Source organism: Stegastes partitus, unplaced genomic scaffold, assembly GCF_000690725.1.
Source record: "Stegastes partitus isolate 25-593 unplaced genomic scaffold, Stegastes_partitus-1.0.2 Scaffold108, whole genome shotgun sequence".
Classification (NCBI taxonomy): domain Eukaryota; kingdom Metazoa; phylum Chordata; class Actinopteri; family Pomacentridae; genus Stegastes; species Stegastes partitus.
In genome coordinates, this window is record NW_007577839.1 from 463,954 (window position 1) to 482,151 (window position 18,198).

The 18,198-nt window shown below is 40.7% G+C and overlaps 2 protein-coding genes across 2 annotated transcripts; both read left to right on the forward strand.

Annotated features, from left to right (window-relative positions):
• The first annotated feature begins 356 nt into the window (after positions 1–356).
• LOC103354453 (glucose-induced degradation protein 8 homolog) lies at positions 357–3,739 on the forward strand. The gene is made up of 5 exons (XM_008277829.1): positions 357–439; positions 775–904; positions 1,036–1,232; positions 1,363–1,560; positions 2,123–3,739. The coding sequence occupies exons 2-5, from the start codon at positions 787–789 to the stop codon at positions 2,294–2,296; spliced, it is 687 nt and encodes a 228-aa protein (XP_008276051.1). The 5' UTR covers positions 357–439; positions 775–786; the 3' UTR covers positions 2,297–3,739.
• Positions 3,740–5,143: 1,404 nt separating this feature from the next.
• slc17a9b (solute carrier family 17 member 9b) lies at positions 5,144–17,377 on the forward strand. The gene is made up of 13 exons (XM_008277830.1): positions 5,144–5,984; positions 6,434–6,631; positions 7,077–7,216; positions 9,084–9,183; positions 9,491–9,621; positions 9,753–9,849; positions 10,565–10,661; positions 12,015–12,102; positions 12,205–12,239; positions 12,409–12,524; positions 14,114–14,169; positions 14,285–14,314; positions 14,684–17,377. The coding sequence occupies exons 1-13, from the start codon at positions 5,851–5,853 to the stop codon at positions 14,860–14,862; spliced, it is 1,401 nt and encodes a 466-aa protein (XP_008276052.1). The 5' UTR covers positions 5,144–5,850; the 3' UTR covers positions 14,863–17,377.
• Positions 17,378–18,198: the final 821 nt, after the last annotated feature.

The window sequence follows — 18,198 nt, forward strand, 5'->3', positions numbered from 1 at the left end:
ATTTATATGTAAAATATATAAAATGAGAAAGTGTACTAAATTTACAACAAAAGTTTGCTACTGCACTTGTGCATTTAAACACACTTAAGAGCCGAACAACAATGCTGCCAGAGGTACGTATGACCACACAAAAAAAGTCAAGTGCTGTTAAAATTTTCAGATTCCAAAAAACACCAGCTGTTAGAATATTTGTCTTATCCCCTTAAACTGCTCAAATAATCTAAAACATATAAGAATGTCCCTATTTCTAAACGTCCAGGGCGCGTATGGTCAGTTCTGAGTCATGCTATGCTTTAAAGTTACAGTAGGGGGCAGCAGTCTGTAGGCAGAGTGGAGTTTAAGGTACCAGAAAAAAAAAAAGAGAAGAAGAAGAAGAAGAAGCGGCTCACCCTCCGTTAGCTAGCTAGCTACTGCTGGGAAGTAGCGACAAAATCTTCAGGTATTGTAAACAAAGCAGCCACTATGGTGTTATATAGCAATAGATGCCTAGCAGTAATTGAAAAGAAAATTGAATTCGACTCGTTGCGGATGTATGTATTCGAAATTAATGAATCGTCAAGCAGAAGTAATCGGCTTCAATGTTGTGGTTTTCGTCGAAGGCCTGAACTATTGTTACTTAGAATTTCCGGTGCCATGTTGTTGTGAAACTGAAGAGCTAACTGTTAACTACACAAACCGTCAACGTTATATTGTCATTCACGAATTTAGTATTCTCCGTGTCTGAAATATCATCCTCCGAAGGCTCCACATAACACTTCTTCTGTACTCTTCCAGGATATTCTCATAATGAGTTATGCAGAGAAGCCAGAGGACATAACACGGGAAGAGTGGATGGATAAACTCAACAATGTCCACATTCAGAGAGCTGATATGAACAGGCTCATTATGAATTATCTGGTGACAGGTAAAGTATCTGTTTTTATTTTTTATTTTTTTGTCACTCAGCGTTTGTTGTTAGATGTCTATAAAGATCAAATGTGCATGTAAGTGTGGTGTTTCAATGTGCAGGATTTCACCACGTTTTGTTTTCAACAGAGGGTTTTAAGGAGGCAGCAGAGAAATTCAGGATGGAGTCTGGAATAGAACCAAGTGTGGACTTGGATTCCCTAGATGAAAGAATTAAGATCAGAGAGATGATCTTAAAGGGACAGATCCAGGATGCTATTGCGCTTATCAACAGTCTGCACCCAGAACTGCTGGATACAAACCGTTACCTCTACTTTCACCTACAGGTAAACTAAAACACCGCAAACATCTCAGCGTTGTATTTTCGGAAATACGACGTTGAAATGCCATGTCATACTGTTATTTTCACTGCTGGTTGCACCAATGGCTGCTTGTTCTTGTTTTTGTTCTTTGCAGCAGCAGCATCTTATTGAGTTGATCCGTTTGAGGGAGACTGAAGCTGCCCTTGAATTTGCCCAGTCCCAGTTAGCGGAGCAGGGGGAAGAGAGCCGAGAATGTCTGACTGAGATGGAGAGGACGCTGGCACTGCTGGCGTTTGACAACCCCGAAGACTCACCTTTTGGAGATTTGCTTAATATGATGCAGAGGCAAAAGGTATAGAGTCAAAGCATATTAAAATTTACATGTGTCCTCTTTGCACTTAGCACTTTTGAGTTATATCATACTAAGATCACAAATGGAATGCATTATTTTAAAATGATGGGCTTTTGTGTTATGTTATGATTTGAGCCTTATCTCTGTTTTGTTTTTTTCTGCTGCACTCAGGTCTTTTTTGCATTAGAGATCATGGGGCTCATAAGAAAACCTGATTCAATAATAGTTATAACAACATAAGAATAACAAACTACATGTCGCCTACAGTTCATGTTTCCTTCACTGTCGGTGCTGCAGTTTTGACCCATTTTCATTTGAAACTGAGTTTAAAAAGTTTCAAATTGATTACATCATTCTTTGATTACTTGTTTGTTTGTTTAGGGGCAAGGTGTCTCTTTAAACACACACTGCCAGTTTGGCACATGACAAGCAGTTAACTTATCACAAGGAGTACTACTCAGCTTGTAAAGCAGTTGTATCAAGTCCATAGCCTGAGATAATTACAGTAGTATCAGATTTGTTTGAAGAAAAGCATCAGCATGTTTGTGTCTTTGTCTTTCAGGTGTGGAGTGAAGTGAATCAGTGTGTGCTAGACTATGAAAACAGAGAGTCAACACCCAAGCTGGCCAAGCTCCTGAAGCTTCTGCTGTGGGCTCAAAATGAACTTGACCAAAAGAAAGTGAAGTATCCCAAAATGACTGACCTCAGCAAGGGAACAATTGAAGACCCTAAATAAGGACCCAGAGTGAAAAAGTATTACAACATTACAAAATGGACACGTTTCGTTTATACCCTATTTATACCCCCCAACAAACTGACTCATATAGAGTACAACCTTTTCTTTTTTTGTAAGGGTTGCTTTTTGATACTTTATTAACTCAGTATGTGCACAACACTCGATTGATGGCATTTTAAAATGACTTCTCAAACTAAATTAACAAGCAGACCATTGTTTCATCCGGTATTTTAATTTACATATTTGTTTACGTAAAATGAGTATGTTTCAGTTACACTAGTTTTTCTGTCTGTTGGCAGGGAAAGTTGTTGGCATAGGAGAATGTGAATAAAGCCTAAATTAGGCTGTTTCTGTGTGTGACCACTTCGAGGGAGCAAAGTTTGCTGTTCAGGGCAAATGGTTGGCTCAGAGGGCACTGCTTCAAATAAAATGTTTCTTCCTTACAAAAACATCCACATTTCAGCTAGTACTCTTATGTGGTGGCAATAGCCAGCAAAAGATACTTGGGGTATTTCAAGCTACTGTGACTTTGAAAGTTAATTTCAACTTTAGATTCATACTGCATTATTGCTTGGGATGTTATCAAAACCTGCTGACAGAGACGAGAGCAAAGGTGAACTTCAAACCGTACGTTATTGTAGCATTTGGGGTGGAAAAGTGAGATTACTGGAATGCTATAAACTTTGCAGCCTACTGTGACTGTGCAAGCTCAAAGATAGCCTCAGTTTCATAGTGTTTTAAAATATTGCAGATCATGTTTAAAGATGTGAATGGATAACTCTTATGTCCACAGAAATTGAGACGCTTTTCCAGATGGGTTATTTACATTTATGAAACAAGTAGCCCTTTTGCAAAATTAGATGTGCTTTTTTTTTTTTTTTCTTGCTGGTATATTATTTTGCAATAAAAGTGAATTTTTAAACTGGGAAAGTCATTTGGGACCTGGTGTGTTTTGATTCTGGAAATGTAAAAACTTATATAATGGTAGAGGGAAAAATATAAATAAAAAATAAAAACAAGTAAATAAATAACACTAAATAAGGTACATGTTTGGTTTGCAATTTAAGATTTTACACATAATATTTTTGGATAAAATTATATAATAACCTGGCCAATTGCCTAAGTAGCTAATAAATAGCTTCACCTCCAACCAGTTACAAAATGACGATGCTGTGAAAGATGCATTGTGCTGAATGACCAGTGGTGGAGGAGATCTCCAGTTTATTTAAGTGAGTTTATTTACTTAAAGTATGAATGTTTACTATAAAATGCTGAAAAGTCTCCCATGACTGTTTTGCCACCGTGTATTTGATTATTGTACTATGATTATTGATGCATTGACCCACATATCTTGAGCGTTTACTCATATACTTGCACCATTTTCAAGTTATAAGTACGTTGGGTGTGACTCTGTCCTCTAATAAAACTATTATCTTATTTCTATGCTTAGTCCATGTTCCACATTAATATTACAGTGATTGCTGGCCAAACGATCTTCCTTGAAGTTAATCTTATTTATGATGATTTATAGAGCAGTAACACACATATATGTGTGTGCATGTCTCGTGGCGACAATGTTCGGGAACCACAAAGTTGCCAGTTTTTCTCGACCAGCTGAAGTGTGACAGGTTTCTTTCACAGGTTTAAAATGCTCGTGTCAATTTTCATTGATTATTTAATCTTATTTTGAATAGCCAACCATTTAAACAGTCCAGGAGGAGTGATGTTGGCGTTGGTGAAGAGAAAAAATTTACCCTTAAAGTCCCACAGCACAAAATCCCAAATACAGAACAAATCTGCTAACTAGACATTTGTGCAACTTCTGTGCTGTGAATGACTAAGATCTGACTGTCGTCTAAGGCAAAGAAAAGACATAAAACAAACAAACAAAAACATTATTTAGATGCAAGGCTATCTCTTAAGTATTCACATCATAGCTTTATTTGTATTTATATATCAGAGGGTAGTATTAAGAAAAACATTTTTGTACTGTTTTTGAAATCGCTGCAATTTCTGTGCTGTGCAGTTATGAGAATCGACTGTTGTCTAAGGTAAGACAAACAAAACATTATTTAGATCCAGCACTATCCGATTATTATTTATGTATTATACTGATGTTTTGCATTTTTGTGGCTATTCATAAAACATTCAGGGCTACAGGACAAGTATTTTATTTTTTTCAATCATGGCTTTTATTTGTGTTTATGTGTGGTATCATAAAAACATTTGTCTACTGCCTTCATGATTTTTCTAATTTCTATATCGTGCAGGTATGAGATTTAAAAAAAAAAAAACTATTTAGAACCAGGGTTATTAAATTATTATTATTATATTATTATGTTTTTTGCCCTTATGAGGATTTAGAGGCTAGTACTATAAAAAAAAAATAAATCTGGAATGCGTTTAAAATGCAATTTCTCTCTTATGGCATTCTGACAATAAATAAATAAATGAAATAAAAAAAGGAAGCAAAAATAAACAACAACAATATGTAATGATTGGTTTAAATGAAATTGGTCATTTGCACTATTTCACGACATGGGTGTATGCCTATATTTGCATTTGCACTATTTATTATTAATATTTTTATTATTATTATTATTATTATTATTATTGTGAATTTCTCCACTTTGAGATAAACAAATGCATATTATATCGTATCTTATCTCATCTTAATACTTTTACTGTTAAAAAAAAAAAGTCTGCTTCGGAATGAAAGTACTTGAATAAATGTACTCTTAATCAGTACTTTTACTTTTCAATCAGTATCCAGGTAACGTTGATTACATTTACTACTCAGTGTGGGAGTCTTTAAAAGTGTGGTGGTACTTTAATTTGGCAGAGTGGCTATTATATAACGATTTCTTGCTATTTTGAACATCCAGGGGCAGACGGAGCTCCGGCAGCAGCCTCCCAGCCACTGCGCATATCTGTGCCCCACATCAGCTCCTCCGGTTCGGGCACCGTCGTCATCCGGCGGCGGAGCGCAGCGCAGCGCACATCCTGGTTACTGTGAGCGGCGACACAGGTTCTGTTTAAAAAAATAAATAAATAAGAAAAAAAAAAATCTGCACCGTCATGATTGGGAAGGCCCCGGAGCCAGATGCTGGAATGGATGAAGCAGCTGAGTGTGCAGTTGGACGCCGGGGTTAAAATCACTTCCTGATTAACCCTCTGCCGACCAGCAGGAGGAACTACTGCGCGGCGGGCTGGAGGAGGACGAGGAGGAGGAGGAGGCTGGGGAGAAAAACTGACACGTGGATTACTCCTCCTCGGGCATCAGGACAAACAGACTCCCTCCTCTGAGCTCAGTTCCGTACACGGTGACCATCGCCTCCTGTCAGTCCAGATTTACAGGTTATGGGATTGAACCGTCGAAAAACCTACGATGTGATTGCGCGAATACTTTACGAGAAGATTTGTGGGTTTTTTTTTTTTTCTTCTTTTCTCTCTCTCTCTGGCTGTCTTCCTGTAAAACGTTCACTTCTGATCGGCCGTTAAAGAAAGTAAGTGAGCGGTTTGAAGAGAGGCTGCCGTCCGTCACCTCGCGTTGAATGGCAGTTATTCAAAAATATGGCAAGAACTATAGTCCAGATTTGGTCTGTCACAAGGAAAACCATCCGTCGGACAAGATCGGAGTCCCTGGATGTCACAAGAAGTGGCCTGAACACAACACCAACTGGCCGAGGTAACGTTTCCACGTCAGATATTCAACAGTGCTTTCCTTGTTTACCTCACAGGCTCACAAACTCACCCAACACAGGAAGTGTTTTTTTGAAATTTTCTAACCTAGATCAATAGAGTTGTTAGCAACTCTGGGTCCTCCTACACTTCATCAGAGCCATCTTTGCTGTTGCCTCTGTCTCTGTGAAATGACACGTATCATCTGTGGCCTCTCCTCCTGCTTCACTACTTTGGAGATGCAGTGTCACAAAGGCCACATGGTTTCAAGAAGGGGGAAGTCATTCATACTGCCCTGATGAAGATATGTTGCACACTCATTTCCTTTAGGTTTAACTGTCACTTGTGTGAACGTATAAGTCAGTTTTAACCCCTTGTTGATGCACCACAGGGGGTTGCCACTACGTCCCAAAGTTTGCTTCCTGTGTCACTTTAATCCACTCTGTTCTGTTGCAGGCCAGTGGCGAGGGTATGGACGGTGGTGCTGCTGCTCGGGACGTGCCTCCTCTACTGTGCCCGGGTGGCGATGCCCATCTGCGCCGTCAGCATGGCCGAGCAGTTCAGCTGGAGCAAGAGGGAGTCCGGCATGGTGCTGGGCAGCTTCTTCTGGGGCTACTGCTTCACCCAAGTGTTCGGTGGCTACGTCAGCGACCGGTGAGAAGAGGCAGGCCTGAAGAGACAGAATTATCTCATGCAAGATAACTGCTTTGATATGAGGCATGACAGGGGTTGAAACCTGTTTCAGCTTCCTGTCCGTCGTTCATATCGAGTGTCATTTGCATGGCGGCGTTCCGGGCACTGACGCAAACAGCACTGTTGTGTTTGCTCAGGCCGGAGAGATAATGTTGTGGATGAAGTTTGATGTTTCCTCTGTGTTATTATGTTAACTGTAGGCTCACAGTTTCATCAGTAGGTTGCTGTGTTTGAAGAGCTGTATATACGAAAGTTAATAGGCTAAAGTTCACATCCACTGTGCCTAATTTAACTGTGTAACACATATTGATAAGATTATATGTTTTTTTTACTGGTGTTACAAGTTGAGCCACCTTTCACTCCCCGCGCAGTTAAAGCTAATCCCAACGGACTTGTGTGTCCACAGGGTGGGAGGTGAGAAGGTCCTCCTGCTGTCGGCTGCAGCCTGGGGGTCAATGACGGCCTTCACCCCTGTCCTGGCCCACTTCTGCTCCCAGCCCATCCTCTCCATGACCCTCGCCCGCTTCCTCATGGGCCTGTTGCAAGGTGAGACGGGTGCTGGTGTGTCCATACCAAGAAAAGCCTTGTCTCCATTTTTCATCCTGAAGGAGATAATTATTAGACTTGTTCAAAACTCATTGCTTTAGTAACCCCATGGGTCTTTGTCTCTGGTTAGCAGTATCTGCCAGATTTAATTTGCAAAAATAATACCTGTCAGTAAATGATACCTTAACATATCTCAGATGAGCTAGCTCCTTTTCAACACTCCTGAGCCCTACACTTACAAGACACAGATAACAGATCATTTGGAATCAGCTCTGTATCCTGTGCATCAGCTGACAGTCTCCAATCTTCTTATGTCTCAGTTTGCACGTCCTTAGTTCCTTCCCTCGCCTCCTCTCCTTGCATCTTAGTCCCTCCCGTCTGACGCGCCAAGAAGAAGAGAAAAGCCGAGGCAACAGGCATTTACCAAAATGGCACTTTCTTGGCAACGCCACTTAAATATGAAGTATGACAGAGTTGCATCATCTGTGGTTTTGTTACAGCCTCGCTCTGTGTTTTATGATCTCTGTCAGACGAGCACAACAGTGTTCGTGGCAGCGTACAGTATACATTCATATTTAATTTGCTTCGTAATGTGTCGTAATGTGGCAAGAATGTACAAATGCAATACAGTTTTATTTTTTGTGCAATGAAGCTTATAAGAGGTGTGACACACAAAGAATCCTACAAATACAGACGGAGCCACATGATGATTTGTAAATCTGGCTCCTGCCCTGGTTTACACATTGCGGTAGAGTGTCACGCCCCTTTTTATGTGTCACAGTTGCCCAAAAGTCTACAGCAAGCCTCATCTTGCCTCTCTCCTCAAGATGCATTTTAGGATTTGAAAAGTCCTTCAAGATGGCAAACAGAGATCAATTTCTAGGTCACAGGTCCCAGGAGGATGGAGGAGAGGCGAGACGAGGAGGCTCATAGGTTGAGAAATAGTGTATCAGGGGACAGACCTTTCTAACAGCAGACTTGACGCAGTAACAAAAGCACAGGTGGATCTAATGATGGTACAGTTCCATTAAGTGTCCCGATAAGCTGCAGCAGTCAGCCAGAGCAGGAACTCCCTTAAGTGAAATGCAGCCACCACAAACAAACCTGTTGTTCTCCTACAGTGACTTTAAAAAGGGTCTGCCGCCAAAAGCACACAAAGTCACACCGACACATTTTAAAGCCCTCGACGGTTACTGTTGTGCATCGGTATTATTTTCCTGAGTAATTAAATGTGTATTGTTTGTCACTTTGACCTGGCAGCTCTTACAAAACCAGTTTTAGGCCTTTAAAGACGACATGTGATCAACATGTAGAGAACAAAGTAAAACAGAAAACTTATCAACTAAAGTTTGATCACAGCTGGAAATTGCACATCTTTGTAACTTTAAACTTTTGCTTACAGTTTTGTCTGTTGTGGTAAAAGTGAAGTTTTAGTTTAGGGCAATTGACTGATGACAGTTACACTTAGTGAATCATCGCATGACATTTGTGCGTCATGCTTATGTTGGGGCACCGCCACACCCACATATTTATTTATTTATCTTGAGTACAAGACTGGATTTGCTTCATGGGTTGGATGTTTGAGGAATGTCTTTCAATTCATTTGGCAGCCAGCTCTTGTTATAAAAGAGAAGTGGCACCATTGTGGAACTTCAAACAATTCAACACCTGCCATAACAATGGATGTGTTACTTAGATTACTTTGAGAGGAGAAAAGAAAAAAGGCTGTCATTTCCTCACAGATTATATGATTGTTTTGTGTGACGATGTGAAAATCTGCTTTTATTTGCTTCTTGAATTCTTCTTGGAATGTCATTGGAAAAAACAAAAAAAAACAAGGCTCTGTGTTTAATGTCTCGATTTTTAGGAGTTCATTACCCTTCTCTGGCGAGTCTGTGCTCTCAGAAGGTGGTGGAAAGCGAAAGAGGCTTCCTCATGAGCACTGTGGGTAGTGGCTCCTACCTGGGGTGAGTCAAGTGTTACGCAATAAACGGGGAATGGTGAGAAAAGGATTCTTGCTTCGACAATTACTGTGCAAAGAGGAGGCCTTTATGAGAGAGCTCTCTATTGTGATCCCGTAATTACTTGTAAAGCTCACTGGTGTTTAAAAATAGTGATTTTACTGTCTGCATCCAGATGTATGGGCAAGTTTTATGGTAACATCCTGACATGTGTTTTCAAAGTTTGACTCAGGTTAATCAATCTTCACTTTGTTGAACCACTAGGGTGTGTTTGTGTGATTTGTGTCCTGTCGCAATCTATTTTTTTCTTCAGCACTCTGGTGATTGGAGGAGCCGGCTCCCTCATGTTGGACCTGTACGGCTGGGAGAGTGTTTTCTACATTTCTGGTCTCCTCTCAGTCCTGTGGGCTTACTGCATGTGGAAATATCTACTCAAAGGAGAAGGCAAGGGCCACTTTAGCTGTGTCAACAGCATCTGTGTTATTTCGTGCTCGTATCTTGTACCTGCTTATTTGTACACTTGGAGTCAGTGCCCTCTTGTGTGCCAGTGAGTCCGTGTTGATCTGTGTGTGCAGGGCCTATAATCACCCTGGAGTCACTGGGCAGCGGTGGGGCCCCGTCCAAACTGTCCAAGAGACATTGGTTACGTCTCTTCAAACAACCTGCAGTCTGGTGAGATAACAATAATGCAAGTGTGTGTGTGTGTGTCTGTGTGGTTGTGAGCAAATGTGCAACCCTCTGGATATGTCTGCACTTTGTGCTCTGTGTACGTATGCATAGCAGATGAATGAGCAGTTTTGAGTGTCTTGCAAAACCTGCATCAGGGAAGTTCGACCATAATTTCTTATTTACAGCCTCCAAATTCTGAAATTCTAATTGCACATGTTTTGCAACCATGAAAAACTGAGTTATAGAAAAATAAGAAGAATGATTTAGAAGGAGAAATGTATCTCAGTATTGGATTTTTGAACATGAGATCTCTGGCTGCCCCAACTGTCTGCCTAATGTCGCTGATACTAAAGTCTCCCACGTTCTTCCAGTTTCTCCCGACTGCCTGGATATTTATACACAATACTGTAATGCAACTGATACGCTCCATGTTCAGTGACAGGGAGAGCATCTGAGGTCTTATTGGATGTGTGTGCTCTGCCTTGAGAGTCACAGATTCAATGATAGTTTGCTGGATGATTTCTACCTGAACTTACCTGTCTTCATAGTGATAGGATTTATGAGGGAGGAAAACAATGGATGTCGAAGCAGCACAAGCTTTTGTCCAATCAGTGTCCAGAAAAATGGGCCATTCTTTTTGTGAACAAAACTGAGCAGTCTTCAGTTTGTGTAACTGAAGTTGCGGTGCACTCATTGTTTCTCTTTGTTCCCTGACCAGTGCTGTGATAGTGACGCACCTTTGCACAGCAAGCACCTTCTTCACTCTTTTGTCGTGGCTGCCAACATTCTTTAAAGACACCTTCCCCGATGCTAAGGTAACCACAATGCCTTCCCGTCCTCCTTTTTGATCTCGCATTTGACGTCACACGTGTAGGAAAATCAGTTGAGCGAAACTAGCACGCTGTCTGAAATCAAGAAGAACATGACCTTTATTTGAAGGCCCCCTCCTGTGAAAATCAAGTTGTCTACCTTGCTAACATGCAATGGTGTATGCTGGAATGAGCAAAATTAGCAGCAAATGCCATGGCTGAGCATCTTCACCTTTCAAACTACAGCAAGAGCAGGATCAGATCAGATATTTACATGTTGCAGTAGGCAGATACAGATAAGACAAAAATAGAATAAGGCTAAAAATAGAGACAGGGACGTCATATATTCACACATGCTGAACAAATCAATGGCGTAGAGCTCAATCAAAGCCATTTTAAAGCATGAAGGGATCATTTTATGTGAAATTAACGTCAAAATATATAACTTTAACACACAGAGATGAGTTAGGGCTTAAAACCACAGCTGAAGAAGAACTTGTGAACATGTGACGTTGTACTTACACACACCTGAAGCAGATAGTATTTTGTTCACCATGTCTGCAGTCATACCTTAGGATGTTGGCACTAAACATAGTGTATAGCTGAATGGTATTCATTTTGCAGGAATGTCATCATAAATTAATGTCTTCAACAAATTAACATTTTGACCCAAATGATAGAACTAGAGCTGCAAGGTGGCTTGGTGGTTAGCACCATTGCCTCACAGCAACAAGGTCGCCGGTTTGTGTCCCAGTGAGGACACCCGGGATCTTTCTGGAGTTTGCATGTTCTCCCCGTGCAGCGTGGGTTCTCTCCGGGTTCTCCAGCTTCCTCCCACACAGTCCAAAAACATGTTGAGGTTAATTGGTGATTCTAAATTGTCCTTAGGTGGGAATGTGAGTGTGCTTGGTTGTCTGTCTCTAAGTGTAGCCCTGTGATAGACTGGTGACCTGTCCAGGGTGTCCCCTGCCGTCGCCCTAAGTCAGCTGGGATAGACTCCAGCCCCCCCACCACCCTAGTGAGGATTAAGCAGAGTATAGATAATGGATGGATGGATGAATGATAAAACTAGAGGAAAAGTCAACATCATTTGGAAACCATTAATGTCAGTCAGCAAACTCTGTGCCAACCCACACATTAGATGTTTTTTTCGCTGGATTAATCCAAACTTCGACCTTCTGGTGGCACTAGATTTGTTCTTTGGTGACCATGAATATCACCGTTCATACAACCACACTCTGAAAGACCATTATAAAGCAACTGCACAAGTGCCTAACAGTAAAAAAAAACTAACACTTAACATTCTCTCCTGTTGCTAGTCAAGTTCATTCACGCTCAGAAGTTGTGTTGTTCCTCCAGGGCTGGGTGTTCAACGTCATTCCTTGGTTGGTGGCCATACCCTCGTCCCTGTTCAGCGGCTGCCTATCTGACCACCTCATTAGCCAAGGTAGGGGACCTGAAGGAAACTGGTCAGAATTAGTTTTAAATGTATAATAATATTGATAAAGATGGCTGCATAAATCCTAATTTCTCCTCTTGATCCCCTCAGGTTTCGATACAGCCTCAGTGAGGAAGTTGATGCAGGTACACTAATTATCATTTTGCCATAATATTCTGCGTGTATGTTACATGTTTAGTCTCATTGTGATTTTTTTTTCTCCTCCCAGCCCAAACAATACGAATGTCCTCTTTACACTAATGAGCTACATAAATTTTTACTTTCTGTTTTTGTGTGCATTCATCCCCCTGTTAGTTTTTCTCCATGGGTGTGTCCAGTGTGTTTACCCTTCTTCTGTGTGGCAACACCACCTTCCCCTGGGCTGTAGCATTTGTGTCTGCCACCATGGGTCTCACCACCTTCAGTCACAGGTACTGACACCCACTATTTCTTCACGTTGTATTTCTGACCCTCAGAGGTTAAATGTGGTGTTTTGGTTTGTCAGTTTTGTCTTTTGTATGCTCCATCTTAGTGATGCCATCTAAAATTATAACCTCCATTTCCATTATTGTGAGTCCAGCTCCACGTTGCAGCTTCTTAGACGTTAAAGTGCTAAATATCTCACCACTTCTTCCAGTGAACAAATCAGTTTTGTTTTTACAAAAACTTCCAAGATATACTACTGGGCCTCAGCTTAATCAGTGAAAACATGCAGTTTGTTTCGTTGCTTGTGAGTCATTGCGTTTTTGTGTTTTAACCACTTAGGGATAATTGCCTAAAGTAGGACGTTATTAGGCTTTGTTTGTCACTGTTATTCCAGTAAGCCGAAATAATTTCGAGGGTAGTTTTTTTTTTTAGCAAATATTGCCCAATTTGTTGTGCAATATTTTCAAGTGCTGATTAATACACCTTTTGGCTTTGTTAATACTACGTACCCAGTGTTCGTCGTAATTAAGGAACATGCCAACCGGTGCAACAGTGTGGATTAATTTGAAGTGTAGGAGCAAAAGAATAAACGATTAAAAAATAATTTTAAAAAGCAGGGGATCAGTTTAATGCCGATGTCGGGCTTTTCATGAGATTTGTTGATAATAAGAATATATAATATCACTGGATATCCCTTCAACTATGAGGGTATGTCATTCAGTTCATGCCAAAATAAATGCACAATTGCAGAGAATAAAGGGCAGGTGAGCACTTGTCGGTGGGTGAGACGCTACAAAGGCAGAACCAGACAACAAAGAAACATGAGCACAAGTATCAGGAAGCATCGTCTGTGAGGTGTGAGCAGGCCTAATGATACTGAACTGCATGTATATTTGTTGTGTTTTCCTGGTTCGGTATTTCTGTGTTGTTGTTTTCTTGGAGTGTCACTGTGTCATTTTCAAATTTGCCAAAATTATTTTTAAAAATATATATCCGTTGTATTCTATTTTTGAATGTTGTTTTTTGGACACAAGTTTAACCTTCTTCAGTATTTTTTTTAATTACATATTAGGGCAGGTTTTATTTAACAATATTATGAATATTTAATGTTTGTAAAATAAATTGTGCACCTCCAGGTCAATGTCTTACAATTTTAAGTTATTTTTTTAATTGAATCTTTATTAGTCAAATACTACAAAATGTGTAAGTAACTTATTTACTGATGGTCTCTATGTTTTATACATATATATATAATGTCTCCAAGTGATAGTTGGGACAAGAAGGCGATTTTATTTCATGTATCTCCAGAACAACATTCATTCACATTCATCAGTCATTCATCATGTATTTTCATTTATATTCCAGGCTTGTTAAATGCAACAGATGCATGCAAGCAGCAAATAAAGACACAGTCAATGATTGTAGACTAGGCGGAGAATACAAGCCTGTTCACGACACAGACATGGATTTGTTTTTCTTCTCTCTTTTTCTCTCAGAGGTCGTCAGGCTGAGTATTGGGCAATTTGTGTTGCACAAAGAGTCATTATAGCACCTTATGAGATAAAATGACTAATAACATGTATTTCTTTTACAGCGGTGTCTCCGTAAATGTTCAAGATCTTGCCCCGTCCTGTGCCGGAGCTTTATTCGGTAAGCTTAAAAAAAATGTTGCACTGATGATTTTTGTTTATTTATTTTTTGAATGGCAACTGAAATTTTAATTCCCTGATGAATTTAACATCTTTTGCTTCCACTTCTTTCGCAGGCGTTATGAACACATGTGGCGCTTTCTCAGGTGAGTTTCTGTTAATTAAGAAATATCTGCGCTGAATCTTTCATCGGCGGTTTGTAACGCTATTAAATGAAATAATTGATTCACTTGTCTGAAAACAAACTTTGAGCCGACGCGTCAGTCACGCTGGCTCTTCCGCATGCATATTTCATCAAAGGACCATAATGAAGTTTGTGTCAGATGAATAATACAGGGAACAGAGGATGACAGTCGGTGGTCCTGTGAGGGACGCAGAGAGAACTGTGACACTTTTTTTCCTGCAGTTTTCATCTGGAAAAAAAGCTGAACTGTACCAACACATAAAAGTTACGTCATGTGTTTTGTATCTTTGTGATATTTTGCTATTAACGATTACTGTGTGTTTCTGTGCAGGGGTCCTAATGGTGTATTTCTCGGGGTATCTCATCGAGGCTACAGGCTCGTGGGCGTCTGTCTTTGCCCTCATCACCACAGTCAACCTGCTGGGCCTCTGCACCTTCCTGGCCTTTGCTGAGGCCCGCCGGGTCGACATTGACTCCAGTCGAGTCCGCCACCACAACATCCACATCTAAATCATCAGTCCTCAGAGGGGACCAGAATGCTATTCCCAGGGGGACGTGTGACCTTGGGCAACCAGCAGCTAGGACACTATCCACAGTGGAGCACTATCCGATGCATAGCGAGCTGTACGAGGATAGAACCTGCAGACGACATCTGGCAAAAGCATGATCAGCTCTGTGTCTGACTGAGGAAGTACTGCAACAGCTATCGAAAAGCACACAGCAGAGCCTGCACAATGTTACCGAAAAGTCTCGTGGAGCTGCAGCCTTAAATCCTGGAAAAACACAGTTGTGTTAGAGAAGGCTCTGTTAGTTCAGGAAGAAGGTGGAAGAATATGGATTGGAAAAAAACAAAACATCCACACTACCTCCTGGTCCCAGCTGTGTGAAGCGTGTGATGTTTGAGCAAATTCTAGAAAAACTGTTTATACGTGTCATTTGTTACAGACTGTGTTACTTAGGTCTAGAAAAGTCACCGAGATTATTAGAAAGCCATAGCTCACTGTTTTAGTGCGTGTGTTGAAGGGGGCTGTGGGAGTGATGGATGTGTTAGTCTCAGGAGCTCTCTGACAGCTGTGACAGACCAAGGTGGTGTGTTCTTACCCTGCGGGGATGGGGGAGGCGGTGTGGGTGACGCAGTGAGAGTCCAGCCTCTCATACCTGAAGTCTTTTATTAGTACGCCCCACTCACCCATCACTGAGAGAACTGTCTGAGTGACACCTCATTACCCAGGCACTAATTACTTGGCAGGCACTCTAATGTCCTGTACAATTTACCTTCTGTGGTCCCTGTCTCCATGGTTACAAGCTCATCTTATGGTTTCGAAGGGGTGGGGGGGGGGTCGCAAAGCTTTATGGCAGCGAGGCTTCGACAAAGTACGCCGATTGTTGTCTCAGAGAGTATGTTTTTGAGTTGGAAGACCAAAGGTTATTAATAAATTAAATTAACTGTATTTTCTTTCAATGTGATTGCATGTCATAGAAATACCTCACTTAATTGTTTTCAATTGCCTTTATATTTATATGGCTTAATGAGTTTCAAAAGTTTTTTTTTTTAAAGAGAAAAGAAATATATTAGGATGACAGAAAATCAGATCAGTGTGATGCAGTATGGGAGACTCAAATGCACCTCGTTGTGCGTGTATTTTATCCTCACGTAAAGAAACTCGTCATCGTCTTGGGGAAAACTTCACATGCAAACAAGGCAACTTTTTGTGTTGAGTTGAGGAGGGACGCGCCCTTATTATCGCACCTTTGTAACCTCGGCACTTAAAAGAAACTGATGTCAGTATTTGGTATGGAGGTGGACATCGCTATCCACTTGTCATGGCGGTAACAGAGGTTGTGTCCTCTCGTTAAGGCTGCCTCCAGGTTACCATGCTGATATGATGAATGTTGCCGGACGGGCGAGATCATTACAAGTGATGTCTTGGGTTGAGTGCAGTTAAAGAATTAGAGACTACCTGGTGTAATGATGTTACAGTTGCCAGCTGCACGATTCTGACTGAATGTTGAAATGATTGTTTGTAGCATTTAGCTTTGATGTTCAGAGCACAGTTTCACAATTTCCGTTCGACATTTGGAAGATGTATTATTAAGTCTAGATGCTTACTTGACATGTGTACCTTTTTAAATCTATGCATTTATTATTTTGTGCCTGATTTGAGCAATGAAAGAGCTGCAAGATATGCTCGTTGTGGTAGCACGGTGTTGATTATCCATCATATTTGCCTTCTTTGTAAGATTTTCATTGCTTCTGTGTCACTTATTATTGTTCACATACAATGGCACATAGGCTTATGGTTTCTTGGAGGATTTTTTTTTAATAGAAATGTGGAAGTATACACTTGGGTCAAACATTTTGTGGGACAGATTTGATTTCTGAACTGCCTATTGCATCCCTGACATTGTCAGTTGTTACCAAAATGTCATAGTTTGAAAGTAATTAGATTTATTTAAGTGTTTGCTCTCTGTTTGTCAGAGTACGGATATAATTATTCTGTATAACATTATTAGATTATATTAGTGTGACACATAAACCTATTGACTGGCTAAATAGAATAGTTTATTTTGATAGCTGATCTGAAATCTGATATCACAAAGCATATTTATTTACATAAGACCACTGTAAAAAAAAAAACACAAAAGACCAGCCTTCAGTATTTTTCTCAGCCTTTTTTTTTTTTTTTTGTGACAAACCCAGTCCACACATTCCTGAGATGCTTGCCCTGCCTCTATTTACAACTGCTCTCATCTGTTGTCCCTCTTTTTTTCCCCCTTATTATGTTGACATCCTGCAAACATGTACATGATAAATAGATAGGAGTTGTGGTCACCAACATATTTTACTGTGGGTTCCTGAAAAGCCTTCTGAAAACTAGTTTTTTGATAACCTGTAAAGTATGTAAGATATAAAAAAAAAAAAAGAAATACACAAATGCAAGAAAATGCGGTATTCGAATGCATTTAAGATATGTTGTATTTAAAAGCTCTTCACTTTGAATAAAAATCTATTTTGTCAACACTGCTGGGTAGTTTCAGTACGCTGTCGTATCTGCGTGTATTTTCTCTGTAGATCCACAGAGAGGCAGCACAGTATCAGAAATGAGGAGAGCACATGGCTTCTGCTCCAGAGACTTCAACATTTTCTTGTCATGTGGATGGGAGGCCTTCTCTGTGGCGGCACAATGATCTCTTGAAGTTTTTATTAAGATGACTTTTAACTCAGATGCACAGCCATTACAGTTGAAAACCAGGCAGGATCTTTTTTTTTTTTTTACCCCCCTCCCAGTGAAACTGAGAACCATTTATCTGCACTGTTCTGTCTCTGGATCACAGGTTCTAGTCCAGGTCTGTCCTGTTCACACCACCGGCTCACTACAAGTCCAGATCCCGAGTCCGGGCCAGCAGGACGTATGTGGTGGCACCATATGGCAGGATGCTGTGTGCCATGTTGGCTAGCTGGCACTACCCACGTGTGAATGGCCAGACGCTAGTCAACCCAACCCACTCCTCCTCATGGGACCGAACGGCTCAGGTTGCCATGGTGACTGGTGGCTTGTGGCTGCCGCGTGGCAAATAAAAAAGAAAGAGAGGGGGGTCAGAAGTGAAGGAAAGTAACAAGTCAGATAGAAGTCAGTGGAGTCGGAGTGAGTTGGCCGGGAATTTGGCTTTGGATCTACAGTTCGTACAAAAAAAAAAAAAAAAAAACACATCCCCAGTGTTAAAGAGGTGGTCAGTCACTTATTGGAGTGCTCTCGCTGACAGAAAATGGTGTTGTAAAAGCAGACATAATCATGATGAGTGGCCCACTATTTAATTAGTGGAGATGAAAACTCTACAGAGAGA

Excerpts from the sequence above, each read along its gene's own strand:
- LOC103354453 (XM_008277829.1), top strand. The coding sequence starts at position 787 with ATGAGTTATGCAGAGAAGCCAGAGGACATAACACGGGAAGAGTGGATG. Across the intron at positions 905-1,035 it reads TATGAATTATCTGGTGACAG|AGGGTTTTAAGGAGGCAGCA; the intron begins GTAAAGTATCTG and ends TGTTTTCAACAG. Across the intron at positions 1,561-2,122 it reads ATATGATGCAGAGGCAAAAG|GTGTGGAGTGAAGTGAATCA; the intron begins GTATAGAGTCAA and ends TTTGTCTTTCAG.
- slc17a9b (XM_008277830.1), top strand. The coding sequence starts at position 5,851 with ATGGCAGTTATTCAAAAATATGGCAAGAACTATAGTCCAGATTTGGTC. Across the intron at positions 9,850-10,564 it reads TTCAAACAACCTGCAGTCTG|TGCTGTGATAGTGACGCACC; the intron begins GTGAGATAACAA and ends TTCCCTGACCAG. Across the intron at positions 12,240-12,408 it reads CAGTGAGGAAGTTGATGCAG|TTTTTCTCCATGGGTGTGTC; the intron begins GTACACTAATTA and ends TCCCCCTGTTAG.